This window comes from Ranitomeya variabilis, chromosome 2, assembly GCF_051348905.1.
Source record: "Ranitomeya variabilis isolate aRanVar5 chromosome 2, aRanVar5.hap1, whole genome shotgun sequence".
Lineage (NCBI taxonomy): Eukaryota > Metazoa > Chordata > Amphibia > Anura > Dendrobatidae > Ranitomeya > Ranitomeya variabilis.
Window position 1 is genome coordinate 670,910,716 of NC_135233.1, and position 23,135 is coordinate 670,933,850.

Here is a 23,135-nt window from a genome sequence, read left to right on the forward strand (position 1 = left end):
AAGGGGGGGGTACTGTTGTGAGATTACCTTTTGGCTCCCTCTAGTGGTTACTAGTGATTTGACTCTGGGTATGTCATTCATCCCTTGTATGCTCACCTGGGTCGTTAGGTCAGGGGTGTTGCTATATAAGCTCCCTGGACCTTCAGTTCAATGCCTGGCAACGTTGTAATCAGAGCTAATCTGTTGTGCTCTTGTCTACTGATCCTGGTTCCTGCTAAATTAAGCTAAGTCTGCTTTCTTGCTTTTTGCTATTTGTTTTTGTTTGCATTTTTGTCCAGCTTGTACATAATCTGTATCCTAACCTTGCTGGAAGCTCTAGGGAGGCTGGAGTTCTCCCCCCGGGCCGTTAGACGGTTCGGGGGTTCTTGTATCTCCAGTGTGGAATTTTGTTAGGGTTTTTGTTGACCATATAAGTTATCTTACTACATTCTGCTATTAGTAAGTGGGCCTCTCTTTGCTAAACCTAGTTCATCTCTGTGTTTGTCATTTCCTCTTACCTCACCGTTATTATTTGTGGGGGGCTTGTATCCGACTTTTGGGGTCTATTCTCTGGAGGCAAGAGAGGTCTTTGTTTTCCTCTTCTAGGGGTAGTTAGTCCTCCGGCTGGCGCGAGACATCTAGCGACCAACGTAGGCATGTTCCCCGGCTACTTCTAGTGTTGGCGTTAGGAGTAGTTATATGGTCAACCCAGTTACCACTGCCCTATGAGCTGGATTTTTGTACGTCGCAGACTTACTTGTTCCTCTGAGACCCTCGCCATTGGGGTCATAACACACATCCAGAGCTCCCTTTGCAGGTGGAAATCTGTGCCTACCTTCTAGCGCTTGTGTGTTGTGGTCCTCCCCTGCTGTGCTTACGGGATAGTCCCCACAACTGTTGTGTCTGTTTCTCGTGTTCCCTCACAACTCGATTCTGATGTTCTTCCACGTCCCCCAGATCTTACGGTTAGGACGCACCCGTATGACGGGGAGGCTCGGAGCTCTTCCGGGACTCTAGCGTCGCCCCACTCCTGTTGTTACCCCCCTGTGTCTTCCTAGGTCAATTGGGTGAGACAGCACGCCTATAACTGACTGTCCTGCCGTAGGTTTGAAGTTTGGCCTGGAGCTCTATACTTCCTTGGCGTTCCGGCCACCGGTTACGCGCCTCAGTAGGATGTTGCCTCGTCTTACAGCACGACTCCTACTGGTATTCTGGTATTCTCCTTGTTGCGTTGATCTCGTTTCTCACTCAGCACAATAAACCTCGCTTCTTGTCCTTTCTTGGGGTACCGCTGCTATATCGTGCAGGCGCGGCCCCGTAGCGTTCTCTCTGGTTGCTAGGCCTCTGTCAGGATCCCACCCCTGACAGGGACCCCTCTGAATCTTCCCCTACAACACCCTCTGCCACAAGGTGTTGCCTGGTTCCAACCCAGTCAGATTTCTGATCTAACTTCCTATCCAACCCCCAGTTTTACCAGACTGTGAGGAGTGGCCTAATGCATAGTGCCCTTAGCTCTCCCTGCTGGAGGCCAGACTGTGAAATGTATTGGTGTCTGTGATACCTGGTAAGAGGAACTCCTTCAGTGCCATCAGACGTACCATAGCCCCCTTTAGTGGCGGGGCAACAGTACTGCAACGACCAGGACTCTGGGGCGCTGCACTCCCCCCCGGTTAAATCCAGTACTCCTGGACTGGGAAGAAAACAACAATACATGTCAGCAAAAAGACATACAATTTTTGAAATGCAATACAAGTAAACTTTAACAAAGCTTCCCTTTATGGGAGGTGAGGACACTTAAACGTTACAAACATGGTTAAATATTTAAGTAACATACTATAAATAACTTCTTTTACCCAACCGGGTATTCTACTAAGTGCAAATTTGTGAACAATAATTTAACTTTGCCTTTAAGGACGTACTCGCTGAATCCACTAAAGACCTTCTTATAAAACATTATAAGGCTAATCAACTTTTCTGCATTCTCCTTCTTTACATCTGCAGGACCGCCTGTCCTATCTGCTCCAGGCCTACTGCCTCTCCTTTCTGTTACAGGACCGCCCCTTTCTGCCCGGGCCTACTGCCTTTCTACTACTATACACGGTATAGAACTTATCATCCATCTTTCAGTTCAGGATTACTGAGCCATCTCTGTATGGCTCCTAGGAGGACTCACTGACTAACCCCGTACGGGTTCACTTTCTGTCCTCATTCTTCTATCAACATCATTAAACATTTCTCACAATCAACTAGTTAGCTACATTTAACTTCTTTCAAGACATTATTGCCATTTAAACATCTTAAGGCAACACTGTTCATAAGTGCAATATGTGAACATCCCCTTGAAGAGGGGACCAAGTCTCTATGAGGTAGTGCAACTTCTCAAGCTGCAAGTCTGTTCACAGTAAGGACTCCGGTGCTGGACCAGTGTCTTCGCAAAGAGTCCTTTCCTTGTGTAAAACCAGTAGAGAGCACCTTTAAGAAGGTGCAAACTATGTACAAAAAGTTTGTAATCATGCATTGTTCATGATTCAGCAGTTCTTTCAATGATGAATAAACAGGAAACAAAACAAAAAGCAGAAGAAGGGATCCCGGGTAAACAAAGGGATCCCTTTAAGAGTTAACCCTGATCGGGTTGTAGCAGCAAAAACATCAGAAGGACAAACAGTTAACTATATACAAGTGATAAAGCATTCTTGCTTACTCAGTTTCTGGCAGCGCAGGGGGCGGTCTCCTTCCGGGTCTCACCAGGCCAACGGGTCGCGTTGGTGTAACAAGGACCGGTTCCGGCTCCAGCAACGACAGGATCCCTCGTCGGGATGCCCTCCTTGCTCGCGGGCGAGCGCGACCCAGAGGCACGCGGTGGGCCCGGACCTCCCGAGGTTCCGTGAGGGCGGGTTCCATCACCTTCCCTGCAGGAGACTCATCCCCGGACGTTCCGGCAGCAGCCTGGAGTGCTACGCACCGCTGGACGCCCCGAGCCATCCAGCCAGTTTCGCCAGTTTCCCTCCTCCACCGGGTATAGGTCACTGTGTCACCAGAATCCAGGTCGCAATCGTACCTTCCGCCGCAGGGCTCCACTTCTTCTCGGTCAACACGAACCTGAAGTGGCTCCCCGATCTCTTGAATAACTCCCCTTCCTTTCCGGGAGTTGAAGGACACCACAACACCCCAGTGTGACGGCGGGGTCTCTTCGACGCTCATCAGATCGACCTGGGCTGCAGGCTGGGGTCTGTTCCGCCATGCCGCCATCAGGCCCCGCAGGTGTTCTGCCTCCGGCAGGATCCTCAGGCCCTGTGCCTGCAGCTCACACTCTGCCGCAGCCGGGATGGAGGAAGCAGGGGACACCGGAGTTAGGCGGACCTCCGTAGGCTGGCCCAATCGAGTGGTCACACGTGCGTCGGCCTCAAGGCGACGTGCTATCTGCCGGGCCTCGGCTGCGGCCACACACTCCTCCGACGGCGGCCAGTTGGGTCTGCCCATTGGTAGCTCCGTAAGGGCCAGTCCCTGCAACGATGGCGCCTCTGGGGCTATATCGGGGGGCGCAGACTCATGCTGGGTCGGGTCGTCCCCACGCGGTGCTCCCGGCGTCGCCATCTTTACTTCCTCTCCAGTGTCTTCTTCCCGCGGTCTCTTCTGTGGGCGGCCCCGTCTCCATGGTCTCCACCCTCCAAAGAGGATGAGGAGGCGGACCTCTGCTGCTGACGGACACGTCCTCAGGATGCAAAAATGTTTAGACTGGGCGGCCATTGTCTTTCGCGCTCTTCAGCTGGTCCACGCCTACTCCACGCCCCTCTTCTTCTCCTGCGCTCTCCTTAGCGCTGTAATGACGGCTAGTTTTGGCGGGAACTTTTGGCAATACACAGTCTTTGCAATAAGTCACAGTCCAAGTATAATAAATCACAGTTCCAAGGCACACATGACCTGATTCTTCAGGCTTAAGTAGATCCTGTTCGTGACGCCAAGTTTGCAGCGCCCCCACTGCCGCAGGGCCGAGGGGTACCCGGTATCGGGCCTCTGAGTCTCTGCTCTGGGATTGTCACGGTGGCTAGACCCGGTCCGTGACCCTGCTGAGGGGCGTGCAATGAAGGTGGAGGTATGGGATGATGTCGTTATGGTGCGGTGAAGTGCCGGTCGCGGTAAATAACGAGGACACCAGGTTGCAGTCTCTTTACCTCTTTACTGAAGGCTTCGGGATCCTCAATCCGGAATACGGTTAACCGGGCCGCGCAAGCCTGGCCGAACCGATGGCACATCCAGAGCTCCCTTTGCAGGTGGAAATCTGTGCCTACCTTCTAGCGCTTGTGTGTTGTGGTCCTCCCCTGCTGTGCTTACGGGATAGTCCCCACAACTGTTGTGTCTGTTTCTCGTGTTCCCTCACAACTCGATTCTGATGTTCTTCCACGTCCCCCAGATCTTACGGTTAGGACGCACCCGTATGACGGGGAGGCTCGGAGCTCTTCCGGGACTCTAGCGTCGCCCCACTCCTGTTGTTACCCCCCTGTGTCTTCCTAGGTCAATTGGGTGAGACAGCCTGCCTATAACTGACTGTCCTGCCGTAGGTTTGAAGTTTGGCCTGGAGCTCTATACTTCCTCGGCGTTCCGGCCACCGGTTACGCGCCTCAGTAGGATGTTGCCTCGTCTTACAGCACGACTCCTACTGGTATTCTCCTTGTTGCGTTGATCTCGTTTCTCACTCAGCACAATAAACCTCGCTTCTTGTCCTTTCTTGGGGTACCGCCGCTATATCGTGCAGGCGCGGTCCCGTAGCGTTCTCTCTGGTTGCTAGGCCTCTGTCAGGACCCTGGAGGCCAGACTGTGAAATGTATTGGTGTCTGTGATACCTGTTCAGAGGAACTCCTTCAGTGCCATCAGACGTACCATAGCCCCCCTTAGTGGCGGGGCAACAGTACTGCAACGACCAGGACTCTGGAGCGCTGCACTATTGTGCTGGTTTTCCCATGGTTACAGGTGCATAATCCGGTATTAGATTGGAAATCTATGTCTGTGACTAGTTGGGGTTGTCAGGGGGTTCATGGTGACGTTCCTTTGATGTCAATTGCCTCCTCCCCCTCTTCTGAAATTCCTGAGTTTTTGTCAGATTTCCAGGATGTATTCAATGAGCCCAAGTCCAGTTCCCTTCCACCGCATAGGGACTGTGATTGTGCTATTGACTTGATTCCAGGCTGTAGCTTCCCTAAGGGCCGACTTTTCAACCTGTCTGTGCCAGAACATACCGCCATGCGGAGCTATGTTAAGGAGTCCTTGGAGAAGGGGCATATTCGGCCATCTTCTTCACCATTGGGAGCAGGTTTTTTTTTTGTTGCCAAAAAAGATGGCTCCTTGAGAGCCTGTATTGATTATCGCCTCTTGAATAAGATCACGGTCAAATTCCAATACCCTTTGCCTTTGCTTTCTGATCTGTTTGCTAGGATTAAGGGGGCTAGTTGGTTTACTAAGATTGACCTTCGAGGGGCATATAATCTTGTTCGTATTAAGCAGGGTGACGAATGGAAAACTGCGTTTAATACGCCCGAAGGCCATTTTGAATACCTTGTGATGCCATTCGGACTCTCTAATGCTCCATCTGTGTTTCAGTCCTTCATGCATAATATATTTCGGAATTATCTTGATAAATTCATGATTGTATATTTGGATGATATTTTGATTGTTTCAGATGATTGGGAGTCTCATGTGAAACAAGTCAGGATGGTATTTCAGATCCTTCGTGATAATGCCTTGTTTGTGAAGGGGTCTAAGTGCCTCTTTGGAGTACAGAAGATTTCTTTTTTGGGCTTCATTTTTTTCTCCCTCATCTATAGAAATGGATCCGGTTAAGGTTCAGGCCATTCATGATTGGATCCAGCCCACATCCGTGAAAAGCCTTCAGAAATTTTTGGGCTTTGCTAATTTTTATCGCCGTTTCATTGCCAACTTCTCCAGTGTGGTTAAACCCCTGACCGATTTGATGAAGAAAGGCGCTGATGTGACGAATTGGTCCTCTGCGGCTGTTTCTGCCTTTCAGGAGCTTAAACGCAGATTTACTTCTGCCCCTGTGTTGCGTCAGCCGGATGTTTCTCTTCCTTTTCAGGTTGAGGTTGACGCTTCTGAGATTGGGGCAGGGGCCGTTTTGTCTCAGAGGAATTCTGATGGTTCCTTGATGAAACCGTGTGCCTTCTTTTCTCGAAAGTTTTCGCCTGCGGAACGCAATTATGATGTCGGCAATCGTGAGTTGTTGGCTATGAAGTGGGCATTTGAGGAGTGACGACATTGGCTTGAGGGGGCCAAGCACCGTATTGTGGTCTTCACCGATCATAAGAATCTGATTTATCTCGAGTCTGCCAAACGGCTGAATCCTAGACAGGCCCGATGGTCCCTGTTTTTCTCCCGTTTTGATTTTGTGGTCTTCCAGGTTCTAAGAATGTTAAGGCTGATGCCCTCTCTAGGAGCTTTTTGCCTGATTCTCCTGGGGTCCTTGAGCCGGTCGGTATTCTGAAGGAAGGGGTGATTCTTTCTGCCATCTCCCCTGATTTACAACGGGTTCTTCAGGAATTTCAGGCTGATAAACCTGACCGCTGTCCAGTGGGGAAATTGTTTGTTCCTGACAGATGGACTAGTAAAGTGATTTCGGAGGTTCATTGTTCTGTGTTAGCTGGTCATCCTGGGATTTTTGGTACCAGAGATTTGGTTGGTAGGTCCTTTTGGTGGCCTTCTTTGTCACGGGATGTGCGTTCTTTTGTGCAGTCCTGTGGGACTTGTGCGCGGGCCAAGCCTTGCTGTTCCCGCGCTAGTGGGTTGCTTTTGCCTTTGCCGGTCCCTGAGAGGCCTTGGACGCATATTTCTATGGATTTTATTTCGGATCTTCCGGTTTCCCAGAGGATGTCAGTTATCTGGGTGGTTTGTGACCGGTTTTCTAAGATGGTTCATTTGGTACCTTTGCCTAAGTAGCCTTCCTCTTCTGATTTGGTTCCGTTGTTTTTTCAGCATGTGGTTCGTTTGCATGGCATTCTGGAGAATATTGTGTCTGATAGAGGTTCCCAGTTTGTTTCTAGGTTTTGGCGGGCCTTTTGTGCTAGGCTGGGCATTGATTTGTCTTTTTCTTCCGCATTTCATCCTCAGACAAATGGCCAAACCGAACGAATTAATCAGACTTTGGAAACTTATTTGAGATGCTTTGTGTCTGCTGATCAGGATGATTGGGTGGCTTTCTTGCCATTGGCCGAGTTTGCCCTTAATAATCGGGCTAGTTCTGCTACCTTGGTTTCACCCTTCTTTTGTAACTCTGGTTTTCATCCTCGTTTTTCCTCGGGGCAGGTTGAGCCTTCTGATTGTCCTGGGGTGGACTCTGTGGTTGACAGGTTGCAGCAAATTTGGGCTCATGTTGTTGACAATTTGGTGTTGTCTCAGGAGGGGGCTCAGCGTTTTGCTAACCGTCGTCGGTGTGTTGGTTCCCGGCTTCGGGTTGGGGATTTGGTCTGGTTGTCTTCCCGTCATGTCCCTATGAAGGTTTCTTCCCCTAAGTTTAAGCCTCGGTTTATTGGCCCTTATAGGATTTCTGAGATTATCAATCCAGTGTCTTTTCGTTTGGCCCTTCCAGCCTCTTTTTCCATCCATAATGTTTTTCATAGATCTTTGTTGCGGAAATATGTGGTGCCCGTTGTTCCCTCTGTTGATCCTCCTGCCCTGGTGTTGATTGATGGGGAGTTGGAGTATGTGGTTGAGAAGATTTTGGATTCTCGTTTTTCGAGGCGGAAGCTTCAGTATCTTGTCAAATGGAAGGGTTATGGCCAGGAGGATAATTCTTGGGTTGTTGCCTCCGATGTTCATGCTGATGATTTGGTTCGTGCCTTTCATTTGGCTCGTCCGGATTGGCCTAGGGGCTCTGGTGAGGGTTCGGTGACCCCTCCTCAAGGGGGGGGTACTGTTGTGAATTCTGCTCTTGGGCTCCCTCCGGTGGTTGTAAGTGGTAGCGCTGCTGCCTCTGAATCGCAGCATTTATCAGGTGTGTTCACTTTTTGCAATTTTGACTGGGCTATTTAGTCTTGCTTCACCCTTTAGTCAGTGCCAGTTGTCCATTGTTCCTGGAGGATTCACATCCCTGCCTGGTCTCTTCTGCTTTGCAGTTCATTTCAACAAAGATAAGTTCTGGCCTTGATTTTTGCTCTCCACATGCTGTGGCCTTATTGTTCAGTTCCTTTCCATGTTTTTGTCTCGTCCAGCTTGGTCTGTATAAGGATTTGTTTAGCCAAGCTGGTATCTCTGGAGATGCAGATATACCCTCCATATCTTTAGTTAGCTGTGGAGATTTTGTATTTTCTGTGGTGGATATTTTCTAGTGTTTTAATACTGACTGCATAGTACTCTGTCCTATCCTTTCTATTTAGCTAGAAGTGGCCTCCTTTGCTAAATTCTCATTTCAGTCTGTGTATGTTTTTTCCCTCTCCTCTCACAGTCAATATTTGTGGGGGGCTGTCTATCCTTTGGGGATTTTCTCTGAGGCAAGATAGTTTTCCCTTTTCTATCTCTAGGGGTAATTAGTCCTCCGGCTGTGTCGAGATGTCTAGGGAGCGCTAGGTACATTCCACGGCTACTTCTAGTTGCGGTGTTCAGTTCAGGGTCTGCGGTCAGTACAGGTACCACCTTCTCCAGAGTACTTCTCATGCTGCTCTTAGGCCACCAGATCATAACAGGAAGCGTGGGCAGGAAGCAGGATGAATCCATGCAGCTTCGCTCCACTGCCATTTTGTAGGCAGCGGAGCTGCAGGGATCGCTCCCTGCCCGTCGCACATGAGGGCAATCTGTCAGCCGCCCTGCAGGGGCCCCCTCCACCTCCAGGCCCCGATGCAGCCGCATCGGTTACACATGTGGTATGTCCGCCCTTGACTATATCTGGTTTTTGGCTGGCCATAGAAAGTACATTTTCACTAGCGAATTCTGCCAATTATGCGTATCTTAAGCTCGCATAGCAATCATGGGGTACTGATGGATTACCATGGCACCCAAGGGCCAGCTGAAAGCCCCTATGGCTGGCAACACAAAGCAACCAATTTTTTTTTTTTTTACAAAATTCTGATCATTTCTTTTTTTCTGCAAAATGAAAACTGTAAAAACAACCCTCCATAAAACAATAGTGGAATAATTTTTTTTTAGCCATTTCATCCAACTTGGATTTTGTTTTCAGTTTTTCAGCACTGTGTATAATTAAATGTATTGTGTAATTAAAAACTACTGCTTGTTCCGTAAAAAAAAAATATTCTCATGGGTCTATTTCAATGGAAAAATAAAAAGTTATGGCTCTTCGAAATAAATTCCCTGGTTAAGAGTCAGACAAGTTCCTGTTTTAGTTGTGTAGAGTGATGCAGCTTGCTACACTATTCTGGCAACACCAGAGAAATGAGCTGGAGCATAAGACAGTATAAACACATTCACATTGTGGCCATTTAACAGACAAAAAACATAGAAACAAAATGAGTATATACCCTGCAGTAAGTAATTAGTAATAGTGCTTGTAAATAACATAGGGTAATTACTCTGTTTTTAATCAAAAAAGCTTATCCCACCTCAACAAGACGTACCCCCATTGGAAGGGTCCTAACCTCTAATATAAAAAACCTCACCCTGTGTCAGACGACCTCATCTTCACCTAACCTTCAGTCTGATGACCTTAACCTTGTGTCAGACGACCTCAACCCCACCTAAACTTGGGTCTGACAACCTCAGCCCTACCTTGTGTCAGACGACCTCAACCTCACCTAAACTTGGGTCTGACTACCTCAACCTTACCTTGTGTGAGACGACCTCATCTAAACTTGGGTCTTACGACCTCAATCTTACTGTGTGTCTGACGACCTCAATCTTACCGTGTGTCTGATGATCTCAACCTGACCTTGTAACCGACAACCTAAAACTTACTTTGTGTCTGAAGATCTAAACCTGACCTTGTATCTGACAACCTCAATCTTACCTTGTGTCTGACGATCTCAACCTGACCTTGTAACCGACAACCTAAAACTTACTTTGTGTCTGAAGATCTAAACCTGACCTTGTATCTGACAACCTCAATCTTACCTTGTGTCTGACGATCTCAACCTGTCCTTGTATCTGACGACGTCAATCTTACCTTGTTCTGAAACAAGATGAAGTTTTTTATGCTTTTTTTTTTATCAAGCACAGTGTTTTCTAAGTACCCTGTTTTGACTGTAATGGCAATTAAACAATAACAAAAACCTAATGAACAAGAAATAAAGGTGCGTTTACACCTGCCAACTGTAGCCATTAAATGATTGACAATCGGCTCCTTACAATCCCATCGATGTTTCGTTTGATGGCCTAGACAGGTTGACCGGAACCCTGTGAGCACAAAATGATTACGATCGTTCTGTGCACATAGAATTTCATCAGCAAAATAATTCTGATCTTGGTAAAATAGAAATAAACATGCAGCTATTTACATAACATTTACAAGATAAAAAAATCTTGGGTGAACAATAGATTTTAGCAGGTAGCAGCCAATAACCTACTTTGTTTATTTACATCATTACATGGATTGTATTGGCGACCTTATTAGCAGCATTTACAGAGGGGAGCCCAATCATTACAGCCTCATTTATGTGGCTAGTTCCCCCAATATGTGTGTGACGTTGCCATCTTGGTTAGAGTAATGTAATGAACATGTCTCTGGCAGCAGAACATTGCTGATTCATAGTTCACTGCTGTCAGGACCTTGCAGTTTGCTGTGCAAACACTTGAGGGATCCACAGGTGTCTGGTGAGGTCTCCTTTGTGCTGTAGCCTGGACTGTCTGAGCACTCCTCCTGCCTCCCCTCCCTAGGAGGCTGCAGACTGTACACACAGGAGGAGGAGAAGGAGGAGGAGGAGGGATCCAAAGAGGCTCTTTTCCTGTTTCGTTTGAAACACAAGGCTGTGCCTTACCGGCTGGGCTGCCAAGTTCCCTCACTGCTGCTGTCTTTTTCTTAGCAGATCGTGAAAGTTCAAGCCACTCTGAAGATGCACTGACTTCTTCACTCTTCTATCTCCCTGCTTGCACCATGCAGCTGCCTGGATAGACTGTCTTGTCTGCTGCATCTCTGGGACTAGGGGGAATCCAGGACTCTTCTGCATCCTTGGGGCTGGAGGGGACCTAGGACTTCTCTGCATCCCTGGACTAAAGGGGGTCCAGGAGTCTGCTTCTTCCCTGGGACTGGAGGGGACCCAAGACTCTTCTCCATCTCTGGGACTAGATGAGACCTAGGATTCTCCTGCATCCCCAGAACCTTAAGTGAACCCAAGACTATTTTTTATCCCTGGGACCCAAGACTCTTCTCCATCTCTGGGGCTAGATGGGACCTAGGATTCTCCTGCATCCCCAGAACCTTAAGTGAACCCAGGACTATTTTGTATCCCTAGGGTTAGAGAGGACTAAGGACTCCTTTTCATACCTGGGCTGGAGGGTAACCAGGACTTTGCTGCATCTCTGGGACTAGACGTCACACCTGACTGTTGCATCTCTGGGACCAAAGTGGACCAGGACCATTCTGTATCCCCGGGGATAGAGAGGACCAAGAACTCCTTTTCATACCTCGACTAGAGGGGAACCAGGGCTTTGTTGCATCTCTGGAACTAGAGGGGAACCAGGTTTCTACTGCATCCCTAGGACTGGAGGGACCCAGGTCTATGCTGCATCCCTGGGACTTAAGGGAACCTCAGGGATATTGTCTGCTTGTCTACTGTATCTTTCAAACCAGTCTCCAGGGAGAAACTAGGACTGTGGTCTCTGCCGTACTGTGAAGACCCCCTATAACATTGTGTGCCTGATCCCTGGAACACTTTGATGCATCACTGGAATTAGAGAGGACACTAGAAGTTGCTGCATGGATATAGAGCTGAGTTTATACTACAAGGTGCATCTATTCTGCACTGGATTTATCTGACTTTCTTTGTGTTGCTTTGGATCTGGAAATCAGGCTTTGGATTTATGTCCCTCTGATGATCGCTGCCTCTTTTTATTAAGCAGGATACCTCAACAATATGTGCCAAGAATGCAAATGGATGTTTTCCTAACAGTCACAATAGGGTACTGGTGACCCACTGTGCCAGCTTGTGCTGTGGATGTCTCACATCTTAATAATAGCCATATAACCTTATTTTACACTATAGCTGATCTTCATTTGCTTCTCATGCCAGGTGGTAGGATCTGAAGGTGGAAGACTCAGGTTACTTGGATTTACTTGGGCTCCTGAAATTCTTTTCATAGTAACTGGTATTCCTCAGCTTGTGTGATGCCCTTTCATCTGAGGACAGTACAGCCCACTAAGCTGTGCAGAGTGGGTACAAGTGATGGGCAAATACCCAGAGATGCATCAATTTCTGTCTTCACCTCACTACAAGAAGTCAATGTTCATTCTATGGTGCAAATTATCCACCAGCTTTCTAATCTCTCTCGCCATGCTGAGGACATCTTTACCAACATCCAAGGTCAAGCAATTACCCTGGGTCAGCGCAGTGCCCGCCTGCAGCGCCGCTTGGCATCCCTTCACCAGACAGTTTCCAACCTGGACCACAGGAAGGTGCCAGTCCGTAAGTAAACCTTTCCTTTGTCCCTTTCACCTCCTCAGCTCAGGTTACTTAGGTGCAATGTTTGTATTTCTTTCTGTATGGGATGAATCATTGACAATAGTGCATTGTTACATAATATGGCTATAATATTGGCACAGCTATTGTTATTAGTCTCATTATTGCTCATATAATTATCATTCTTATTAAATTTGCAAGCACAATTCTCCTATTAGAAGACTTATTCTTGCTCAGCCCATCCCTGCCAATACTGTCAATCATATTATTATGTCCTTCTGTACCTCATCCAGTAGATACACACCCATCTGCAAGCACACCCAGTTATAGACTATTTTTAATTATTGCTTACCTTACTACCTATATAAGGTTTACATCTCTGTCACCTGTTAATTAAAGTGTTCACCTAGATTACAGCATATGACATATCTATGTCTCCATCTATATGTAGACATGGCCATAAAAAGTCCAGTTCTTTGATGATTCATATAGTTGGGCTGGCCTAAAAAAACCTGTCAGGTCAAAACACCAAGGGCTGGGTTATTAAGGGCATTTGTAGTCAAGATTAGAGTTGAGCAAATTTTTTCAAAATTCGGTTCTGATTATGATTAGTGGCGAATATTGTTTTTGCAATATTGTCCGAACACAGCCTAACTTCATTGGAGTTAATGGGAGTAGAAATGAATATGTTCGGAACCGATGGCGCGAATATGGCAAATTCAGATTCGGTGACTGATTCCGAACATATTCGCTCAACTCTAGTCAAGCTCAATCTTTTCTGGCCACAGGGTATTCCGTCGCCTAAGCTTAGAGGGATATAAGGGATACCTGTCGAAAAATATTAGTGTTTATAGTATAAAGTCATCCTTGGCAATATGGGTGGGGGGTTATGTATAGGTTTAGCACCAGAGTCAGGGAACTTGAAGATATATCTTGGCTACTAGGTAAGCTGTAACATTAAGCTATACCTTGGCTACTAGGTAAGCAGTAACTTTAAGCCATAGCTTGACTACGAGGTAAGCTGTAACTTTAAGCTATACTTTGGCTACGAGGTAAGCTGTAACTTTAAACTATAGCTTGACTACGAGGTAAGCTGTAACTTTAAGCTTTACCTTGGCTAGGAGGTAAGCTGTAACTTTAAGCTTTACCTTGGCTTTTTTTTGGAAAAACAGCTTGTCCGGATTTTTGCAATATTTCATTTCACCAACTAGATCTAATCTGGCATGTGGTATTATTATTGTTTTTGGCATTGCTTTGGGAATAGTACAAATGTTACAAACCTTATGTAATCACTCAACATTGTAATTGATGTCAAGGTCGGCCATAAGTTTGGAATACAATACATGTACTTGTCTTTTTGGATACACGTGATGAGTTGATGTGGTTAGATTAGTAAAATGCTTACATGGCACTTCCCTAATATAAAGTTATTGTTTTGGGACACTGCATTTGCTAATTTGCTGTGAATTTGTATCTGTTTTTCTGACTCTCAGATTTGTTTTTACCACGATTATTGGGTGCAATAATTGTAATAAAACTGAATTGCTGTTCATGCATTTTTTTTAATTAATTTAAAGCACTGCGGAATATGTTGGTTCTATGTAAGCAAGCATAATATAGAAATAATAAATATTCTTATAGGTTATCTAAAGGTGAAGTTACACTATGCAGCCGTGTTGTGACATTTTCACCCTGGGATCGGGTGAGGTTCTCCGGAAATCTGCAAATCATTATCTTTTGAAAAATACACAAATTAACATGTTTAAAAGGAAAACTAAATGAACCTGCCAGCGTAGTGATAGAAACTCAGCTACATGCCAGTAATAGCTGAAATAGCAGGATCATGTTTTGGTAGCCTGTTTCCCTAATATTTTGTTCTTAGATACATTTTTGACATAGCTGAGTAATATAAGGCACATACTTTTCAGTAGAGTTATACACTTGACTGTAGGGCATATGCATTCATATTTTTACTATGGAAAACCACCACATATATCAAGAAATTGCATAGTTTTGCCTCATATTACTGGTAAATATCCATTTTGATACAGGAAAGATATATATCTTTGTACCGTGTTAGCCAGTGTCTACGCCTGATGAAGGGACCTGAGTAGTCTCGAAAGCTTGCAATTTGTTACCATCTTTTCAGTTAGCCATTAAAAGGCATCAACCTCTGAGGACTCTCACGTCTAAATATTTTGTTAAATATCCGTAATTTAAAAGGGTTTTTAAAAAAGTAGTTCCCAAATGATCAGATACTAGTAAAAAAAACTAATGAGATAGTATTCACCCTTACCAGGTCCAGTGCCTTCTTCATTCTGCTGCTCATTTTTTGTGTTTTGGCTGTAGCGGTGTCATCACGTTGACATTGCACATCACTTCTCCAGTCAACCATTGAGCGCAGCGGATCTGCCGGTGTAGATGCCCTCAGCTCAGTGATTGGCTGCAGCGGTGATGTGGCAGTATTGTTGAATCGAAAGCACAGAGTGGGGTGTATCGGTGAGGAGCTCATGCTCATCTAGGAGATTGTGATTTTTTTTTTACTAGTATCTGATCATTTGGGATCCACTTTTCTAATGTGAAACCCCGCTAAGATGTATTACGCAACACATTGTGCTAGTTTTACACCATAAATGCATTCATGTAATGTAGGTTAAATCAGTCCAAATTGCTGCAAATTGACATCTAACCTTTTAAATATTGCGCATTTTTATTGGCATCAGCTGTTTGAAGGCACTGTGGTGGTGAGCGTATGCAATAAAATACTTAGCCATTGCTGCCTTCTCCCGTTTCCAACACAGCTCTGTCCCTCATCAGCACCATGCAATCTCTATTCTGGCTTGCCTGTTCACACGGTGTCTCTATGCAAGTCTATGAGACTCAAATTAATGCTTTCATTTATTACATTTCTAAATAAACTAATGGTCTGCTATGTGAACCAGCTGGCCGGAGTTGCAGTCACTTGGTCTGCTTTGTGAACCAGCTGGCCGGAGTTGCAGTTATGTGGTCTGCTTTGTGAACCAGCTAGCGGAGTTGCAGTTATGTGGTCTGCTTTGTGAACCAGCTAGCCGGAGTTGCAGTTATGTGGTCTGCTGTGTGAACCAGCTAGCGGAGTTGCAGTTATGTGGCCTGCTTTGTGAACCAGCTAGCGGAGTTGCAGTTATGTGGTCTGCTATGTGAACCAGCTGGCCGGAGGTGCAGTCACTTGTTCTGCTATGTGAACCAGCTGGCCGGAGTTGCAGTTATGTGGTCTGCTTTGTGAACCAGCTGGCCGGAGTAGCAGTCACATGGCCTGCTTTCTGAACCAGCTAGCGGAGTTGCAGTTATGTGGTCTGCTTTGTGAACCAGCTAGCGGAGTTGCAGTTATGTGGTCTGCTTTGTGAACCAGCTAGCGGAGTTGCAGTTATGTGGTCTGCTTTGTGAACCAGCTGGCCGGAGTTGCAGTTATGTGGTCTGCTTTGTGAACCAGCTGGCCGGAGTTGCAATTACGTGACCTGATTTGTGAGTGAGCTAGCCGGAGTTGCAGTCACATGGCCTGCTTTGTGAACCGGCTAGCCGGAGTTGCAGTTATGTGGTCTGCTTTGTGAACCAGCTAGCCGGAGTTGCAATTACGTGGCCTGATTTGTGAGTGAGCTAGCCGGAGTTGCAGTCACATAGTGCAGAATAGGGCCAGAGTAGCGCTGGAAATGGGAGAAGGCAGCAATAGGTAAGTACTGTAATGTAGCCTTCTACATGTATTACCTATGGCTAAAGGAGAAGATAACAAACACAGTGCTACTGTAAGTGAAGGGGACTAGGTGGCAATACCCAACACAGCCACTTCTATATCTAAGGCTTGCTGGTAAACACAGCATTGTAAATAATGAAGGATGCCAAGAATTGGATCTCAACCAAACTTTTGACTTATTGTTTTATATATTCCTAAATTCCTCTTTTATCACATATATTGTATATTGATCAGCTGCAGCGGTAGTTTGTGTGCATACAGTATTCTGATCACTCGCCCCTGTCCAACACCCTGTTATCAACACTGGTACATCTGTCACCATTAATGAAGTATTCTTATTAAAAGTTGTGATCATGGACTTGATAGAAGAACTCCTTACATGTCTGATCTTGTCTGTAAATGATTATCAGATTATTAAAATGTTCAAGAATGTACAGAATTGTTGCCTAAGATGGAGGATTGGGATCTTACCAGTCACAACATGGTAACCATGCGGTAAAGTATAGCTGACTGCAGGATGTCCGCTATAAATAATCAAGAATTTGCCCAGAAGTGATCACGTCATGATATCTGAATTATAATTCATGTGTATTTTTTTGGTAGATGTCCTTAACTTGATCACAACTTCCCATCCCATGTTAACCCATTCCGGGACAATCCCGTGTGTCCCTTTAACTTGTAAATGTTCAAAGCCGATAAGGGTGAATCCGACTGGTGCATTGTCATTGAGCTCAACATAAAGCAAGGGGCGGTCACGTGTGGAGAGCAGCTGACACCACAATTCTCTCTCCTAGTGTCTGATCATGGGAGCCCCTGGCAGAAGGCTTAGCCAGCATACCTTGACCACAGGACCCCTCTTATAGAAAGTCTAGGATTTCTATGAATGTATTTTCACAGGTGCAGGAAATTATCCCAGCTCCATAAAGATTGGGATTTGGAGTCCTTTACCCTCATAACACATGAAGAATGTAGCAATGAAAGAACGGCAGATAAATATCCTCAGCATGTGTATTAGAAAAATAAACCCTAACCATGGAATATGCATGTTTTGTATTATCCCCACCAGGATGTGCCTGGCTGGGCTTAGAGGACAGACTTCTCGGTAGAGGAGAACATGGTCTACACGTATTAATCATGCACAGATTAATTATAGTTCTTTGAATCTTAGAAGTTAAAGTCTATTAACCACATCAAACAGAAGTAACAGAACTATCAGCCAAATTAACTTCTAAATGGCCCTGTAATGCAAAGTCAATGTAGTGTGTTGTTTTGTGGGCTGGGAAAGAGCGGTTTTATGTTACCCCTCACCGGCCAACAAGAATATTCCAGCGGAGATTCACATGTCTCTGCTGTAAAATCGCAAGAAATATGTTTCCATCATTGTTTGTTCTCTGACATATTCTATAAAGCTATGCAGATGGTGTAGTCATCCCAAATGGACCCATCTCCAGTGGGGCTTCCGGTGCTGTATAAGTTCCCTATGATGGACTTTTATTCTATGCCCAGATTTATACCGCAACTCATCTACTAATATGATTTTGGGGTATTGTATATTATTAAGTTTTGATTTGTACGTTGGATGGTGAGGTTTAATGCCTTTGTGATAGCAAATGTATGGTCAACTGCTTCTGGTATGGCAACGCAACAAGATGTCACTTACCTGCATAGGTGCCCAGCATTCTTCTGCCTGATACAACGGATCCCCTGCATTGCACCATTCAGCCCATGAGATCCATGAAGGCATTGCTCCCCGTCCTAAGGGGGCAGTTTGGACCAACTGGCTTGGACTTAAACCAATGCCATAATATCTCAGGCTTTAGAGGAACCATTTATACAGTACACGTGCACTCTCTAGGTGCCATTATAGTCTATGGCCCCTTAGGCACATATGCCGAATCTCGTTTTTTGGTTGTTTTTTTTTTAACTAGATCCAGTTGAATTCAGTTATTCATATGGATTGCTGCTGGATCCGTTCTAATGGATTATTACTGGACATGTGAACATAGCCTAAATGTGTTACTCTAGATACAAGAAAATATCAGGTTGTATAGATTTATCGATTATCTACAGTGAGAGAGCTCAATTTCTGTAAGGTGGCCAAATATCTCCAAAGCTATGGGGGTAGATGGTGGTTCATGCGACAGCTCTTTCTCCCTACCCCAGTACCGTATACAGGTATGTTTAGTTTCGCCGAGCATACATGTCTTTCCCATGGATAAAGGCGAATAAGCTGTTTCCAGACATGCTTTGTAGCAGCTTACCTACAGTACAGACCAAAAGTTTGGACACACCTTCTCATTTAAAGATTTTTCTGTATTTTCATGACTATGAAAATTGTACATTCACCCTGAAGGCATCAAAACTATGAATTAACACATGTGGAATTATATACTTAACAAAAAAGTGTAAAACAACTGAAAATATGTCTTATATTTTAGATTCTTCAAAGTAGCCACCTTTTGCTTTGATGACTACTTTGCACACTCTTGGCATTCTCTTGATGAGCTTCAAGAGGTAGTCACCGGAAATGGTTTTCACTTCACAGGTGTGCCCTGTCAGGTTTAATAAGTGGGATTTCTTGCCTTATAAATGGGGTTGGGACCATCAGTTGTGTTGTGCAGAAGTCTGGTGGATACACAGCTGATAGTCCTACTGAATAGACTGTTAGAATTTGTATTATGGCAAGAAAATAGCAGCTAAGTAAAGAAAAACGAGTGGCCATCATTACTTTAAATAATGAAGGTCAGTCAGTCCGAAAAATTGGGAAAACTTTGAAAGTGTCCCCAAGTGCAGTGGCAAAAACATCAAGCGCTACAAAGAAACTGGCTCACATGAGGACCGCCCCAGGAAAGGAAGACCAAGAGTCACCTCTGCTTCTGAGGATAAGTTTATCCGAGTCACCAGCCTCAGAAATCGCAGGTTAACAACAGGTCAGATTAGAGACCAGGTCACTGCCACACAGAGTACTAGCAGCAGACACATCTCTACAACAACTGTTAAGAGGAGACGTTGTGCAGCAGGCCTTCATGGTAAAATAGCTGCTAGGAAACCACTGCTAAGGACAGGCAACAAGCAGAAGAGAATTGCTTGGGCTAAAGAACACAAGGAATGGACATTAAACCAGTAGAAATCTGTGCTTTGGTCTGATGAGTCCAAATTTGAGATCTTTGGTTCCAACCACCGTGTCTTTGTGCGACACAGAAAAGGTGAACGGATGGGCTCTACATGCCTGGTTCCCACCGTGAAGCATGGAGGAGGACGTGTGATGGTGTGGGGGTGCTTTGCTGGTGACACTGTTGAGGTTTTATTCGAAATTGAAGGCATACTGAACCAGCATGTCTAAAACAGCATCTTGCAGCGGCATGCTATTCCATCCGGTTTGCCTTTAGTTGGACCATCACTTATTTTTCAACAGGACAATGACCCCAAACACACCTCCAGGCTGTGTAAGGGCTATTTGACCAAGAAGGAGAGTGATGGTGTGCTACGCCAGATGACCTGGCTTCCACAGTAACCAGACCTGAACCCAATCGAGATGGTTTGGGGTGAGCTGGACCGCACAGTGAAGGCAAAAGGGCCAACAAGTGCTAAGCATCTCTGGGAACTCCTTCAAGATTGTTGGAAGACCAATCCCGGTGACTACCTCTTGAAGCTCATCAAGAGAATGCCAAGAGTGTGCAAAGCAGTCATCAAAGCAAAAGGTGGCTACTTTGAAGAACCTAGAATATAAGACATATTTTCAGTTGTTTCACACTTTTTTGTTAAGTACCTTACATAATTCCACATGTGTTAATTCATAGTTTTGATGCTTTCAGTGTGAATGTACAATTTTCAAAGTCATGAAATTACAGAAAAATCTTTAAATGAGAAGGTGTGTTCAAACTTTTGGTCTGTACTGTACCTTGGTAATAAAGGATCAGCATGTGAAATCCTGACAAACAACTGATCATAGTCTAATGTTTATGGCCAAAATGGAAACTTATTTACTCTATGGGAGAATGTCTGTGTCATAGTGATCCTTTCTGTGGCTACATCATCTACCTATTACGTATCTTTCTTGTGTTTTCCAGTGTCCCATAAAATGACAAAGAGCAATTTTACTCATGGGCGAACCTGATTTTGCCACATGTATTTACAGAAGACGCAATTTGTATATTTACAAAAATGTAGAACTTGTTAAAATGTTGCAAATTCTATTGAATATATCAGTCTCTTCTGCATTGCTGTATAATGAGGAGCTTCAGTTGTTGTAGGTTCATTGATTTATTGGAGCAGCTGAAATGTCCATCCCGGCAAATGTTTACCCATGGTCACCTCTGTGCCTTTGGAACAATCACCTAATAATTGGTCTCTTTGTTGTTTTTGTCAGCTCTCTACAGTCTGGACCTTGTACCATCTGTGACCTCAACGGTCACTTCCATCCTTCTACAGGACAATTGAACCGTGATGACTTAACCTGATTTCTTGTGGAAATTAAGAAAAAAGAAACATTTCACATGTCGGTTCTGTCTAGATTTACACACAAGTCTCTAACGGCCAAGCACCAAATGTGTTTTGTATCTGTTATTTAGGGTAGCTTTTGTATTAGAACATTATAATATATCCATATCTATCTATCTATCTATCTATCTATCTATCTATCTATCTATCTATCTATCTATCATCTATCTGTCCATCTATCTATTGTATCTATCTATGTTTCATATCTATCTATCTACTGTATCTATCATCTATCTATCCTTCTATCTATCTATTGTATCTATCTATCTATCTATCTATCTAATTCCTTCTATCTATCTAGCTATCTGTCCACCCATCTATCTTGTAATTTTCTATCTATCTATTCTATATCTATTTATCATCACTATATTACAGGAAATCCTAGCCCTTGTTGTGTTGTGTTGTGTGTTTCATGTATAACATTTTGTAGCAGAAGAAAATGAGGTCCGGTCCAGCATTCTTCTGAATATAATATTTTAGCTTTATCCACTCACAAATTAAAATCCAACCCAGACCAGCGACAGATAAACCGACGCGTTTCGAGCAAACAAATGTTCTTATTCATTGACTATGATTAACAATATTTGCTTGTTCGAAACGCGTCAGATTTATGGTAGTCTAAACTGGATCTTAATTTGTGGACAATAAAGTCCTCAATATATTATCTTCAGAAGAGTGCTGGACCTACTTGTCTTGTGCTACAAGCTATATGGAATGCCACGTCTTGTCCGTTCAGTTTCTCTAAGGGTGAGCTGGTTTTGCTCCCTGATTCATGTATAACAATATAATATCCTTAAGTCCAGCATGAAAACTTTGTGTCCACTGACCTAGCCATTGGGAGCCTTATCTCCATTGCACATACCATCTCTCCGTATGTAATGCATGTTATTCAGCAAATTATATGCAGCTCTACCAAATTTTCCACGTAATTTCCAGACTATTTGAAATAATGATAAGTTGCAGGTTAGAATCACACATCACAACATGGAAAGTAAAGCGATTTATGTCACAACGCCTACAATGACTTTAATTATTGAAAAATACAAATGTCTTTAGATTTCAGAGGTCAGTGACAGTCTAAACTACCTGGTCCATCTGCTGGATCCTTCCATGGCTCTCCAGAAAAGCGTTCTGATAGGTCTGGAGACTTAGGCTACGTTCACATTTGCGGTCAGCGCCGCAGCGTCGGGCGCCGCAGCGTCGCCGCATGCGTCATGCGCCCCTATATTTTACATGGGGGCGCATGGACATGCGTTGTGCTGCGTTTTGCGCCGCATGGCCGCAAGCGTTGGACGCAAGAAACGCATCAAGTTGCATTTTTTTTGCGTCCAACTTTCGGCCAAAAAGGACACATGCGGCGCAAAACGCAGCGTTTTAGCGTGCGTTTTGCCGCGTTTTTGTTTGCGTTGTGCGCTGCGGCGCCGACGCTGCGGCGCACAACGCAAATGTGAACGTAGCCTTACTTGGCTCCATGAGAAGATATGAAATGTATGCAATATTTATATATCAGCCTTCTGGTTTTATAATGAATAGTTCCAAAGGAAGGTGTATTGGATTTGACACGTTCCTTAGAAATTAAATTAACTAAAAACCTTGTGCCGTGTTGCGGAGCTTGGTTGTTGACATGAGAAGTGCTTGGAAGCGATGGTCGCCTGCAGCAGATGTCTGTTCCTGTACTAAGAGAGGGAATGAAATATCCAGGTGCTAACAGCTGCTCCGTGACCTTGGAGCGTGCAGGAGTGCTAGGATCCCATGCCGTCCATGTGTGATTGTAATAGGGGATCTGAGAATGTGTCAGTTTACCACTTTATTCGACCGCTACAAGCTGCTTAGTGGCATCCGCTCCACATCACTGGGGTATGACAAGTCCCAAAATAAACCCATGAAATACTATCCAGGCTGCAATCACAAAAAAGTGTTCTTGTTTGTGAATTAACAAGATTGTCTTCAGCTTACACAACTAATGAAAACTTAAAGGGGTGATCTGAAATACAAATTCATTTTCTAATTTTCGTCCTAAATCCATTTCTATTTGATGCCATAATCTAATCTATTTTCTAACATACTTTAATTAAAAATTCCGTATTCTACTCTAATTAGACTATCTAGGTGCTTTTATTTTACAACTTCCTTTTTGATAACGCTTTATTTGAGAATCCTAATTGACAATTGGATACTGAAACGAAGCGCCATCAGAAGGTAGAAACTGCAGTCACTGCCCCCTCCCTGAAACAAAGCGCCATCAGGGGGTAGAAACTTCAGTCACTGCCCCCTCCCAGAAATGAAGCATCATCGGTGACTTTCGATCCAAGGGCTGTGCTAGTTAGTCACCGCGCGCAGTGCACTGTCTAATGTGCACAATG

At 44.8% G+C, this 23,135-nt stretch overlaps 1 protein-coding gene and 1 long non-coding RNA gene across 3 annotated transcripts in view; both read left to right on the plus strand.

Moving 5' to 3' along the window:
• LOC143807584 (uncharacterized) overlaps nucleotides 1-23,135 on the plus strand; it is a 1,151,218-nt gene that overhangs the window by 20,512 nt on the left and 1,107,571 nt on the right. The gene's annotated exons all lie outside the window — the stretch shown is intronic.
• Nucleotides 10,887-23,135, plus strand: part of NHSL1 (NHS like 1) — a 242,124-nt gene continuing 229,875 nt past the window's right edge. For both annotated transcript variants that reach the window (XM_077289265.1, XM_077289268.1), the window contains exon 1: nucleotides 10,887-12,551. In XM_077289265.1, coding sequence (XP_077145380.1) covers nucleotides 12,254-12,551 — 298 coding nt within the window. In that variant the 5' untranslated portion in view covers nucleotides 10,887-12,253. The remainder of the gene's footprint in view (nucleotides 12,552-23,135) is intronic.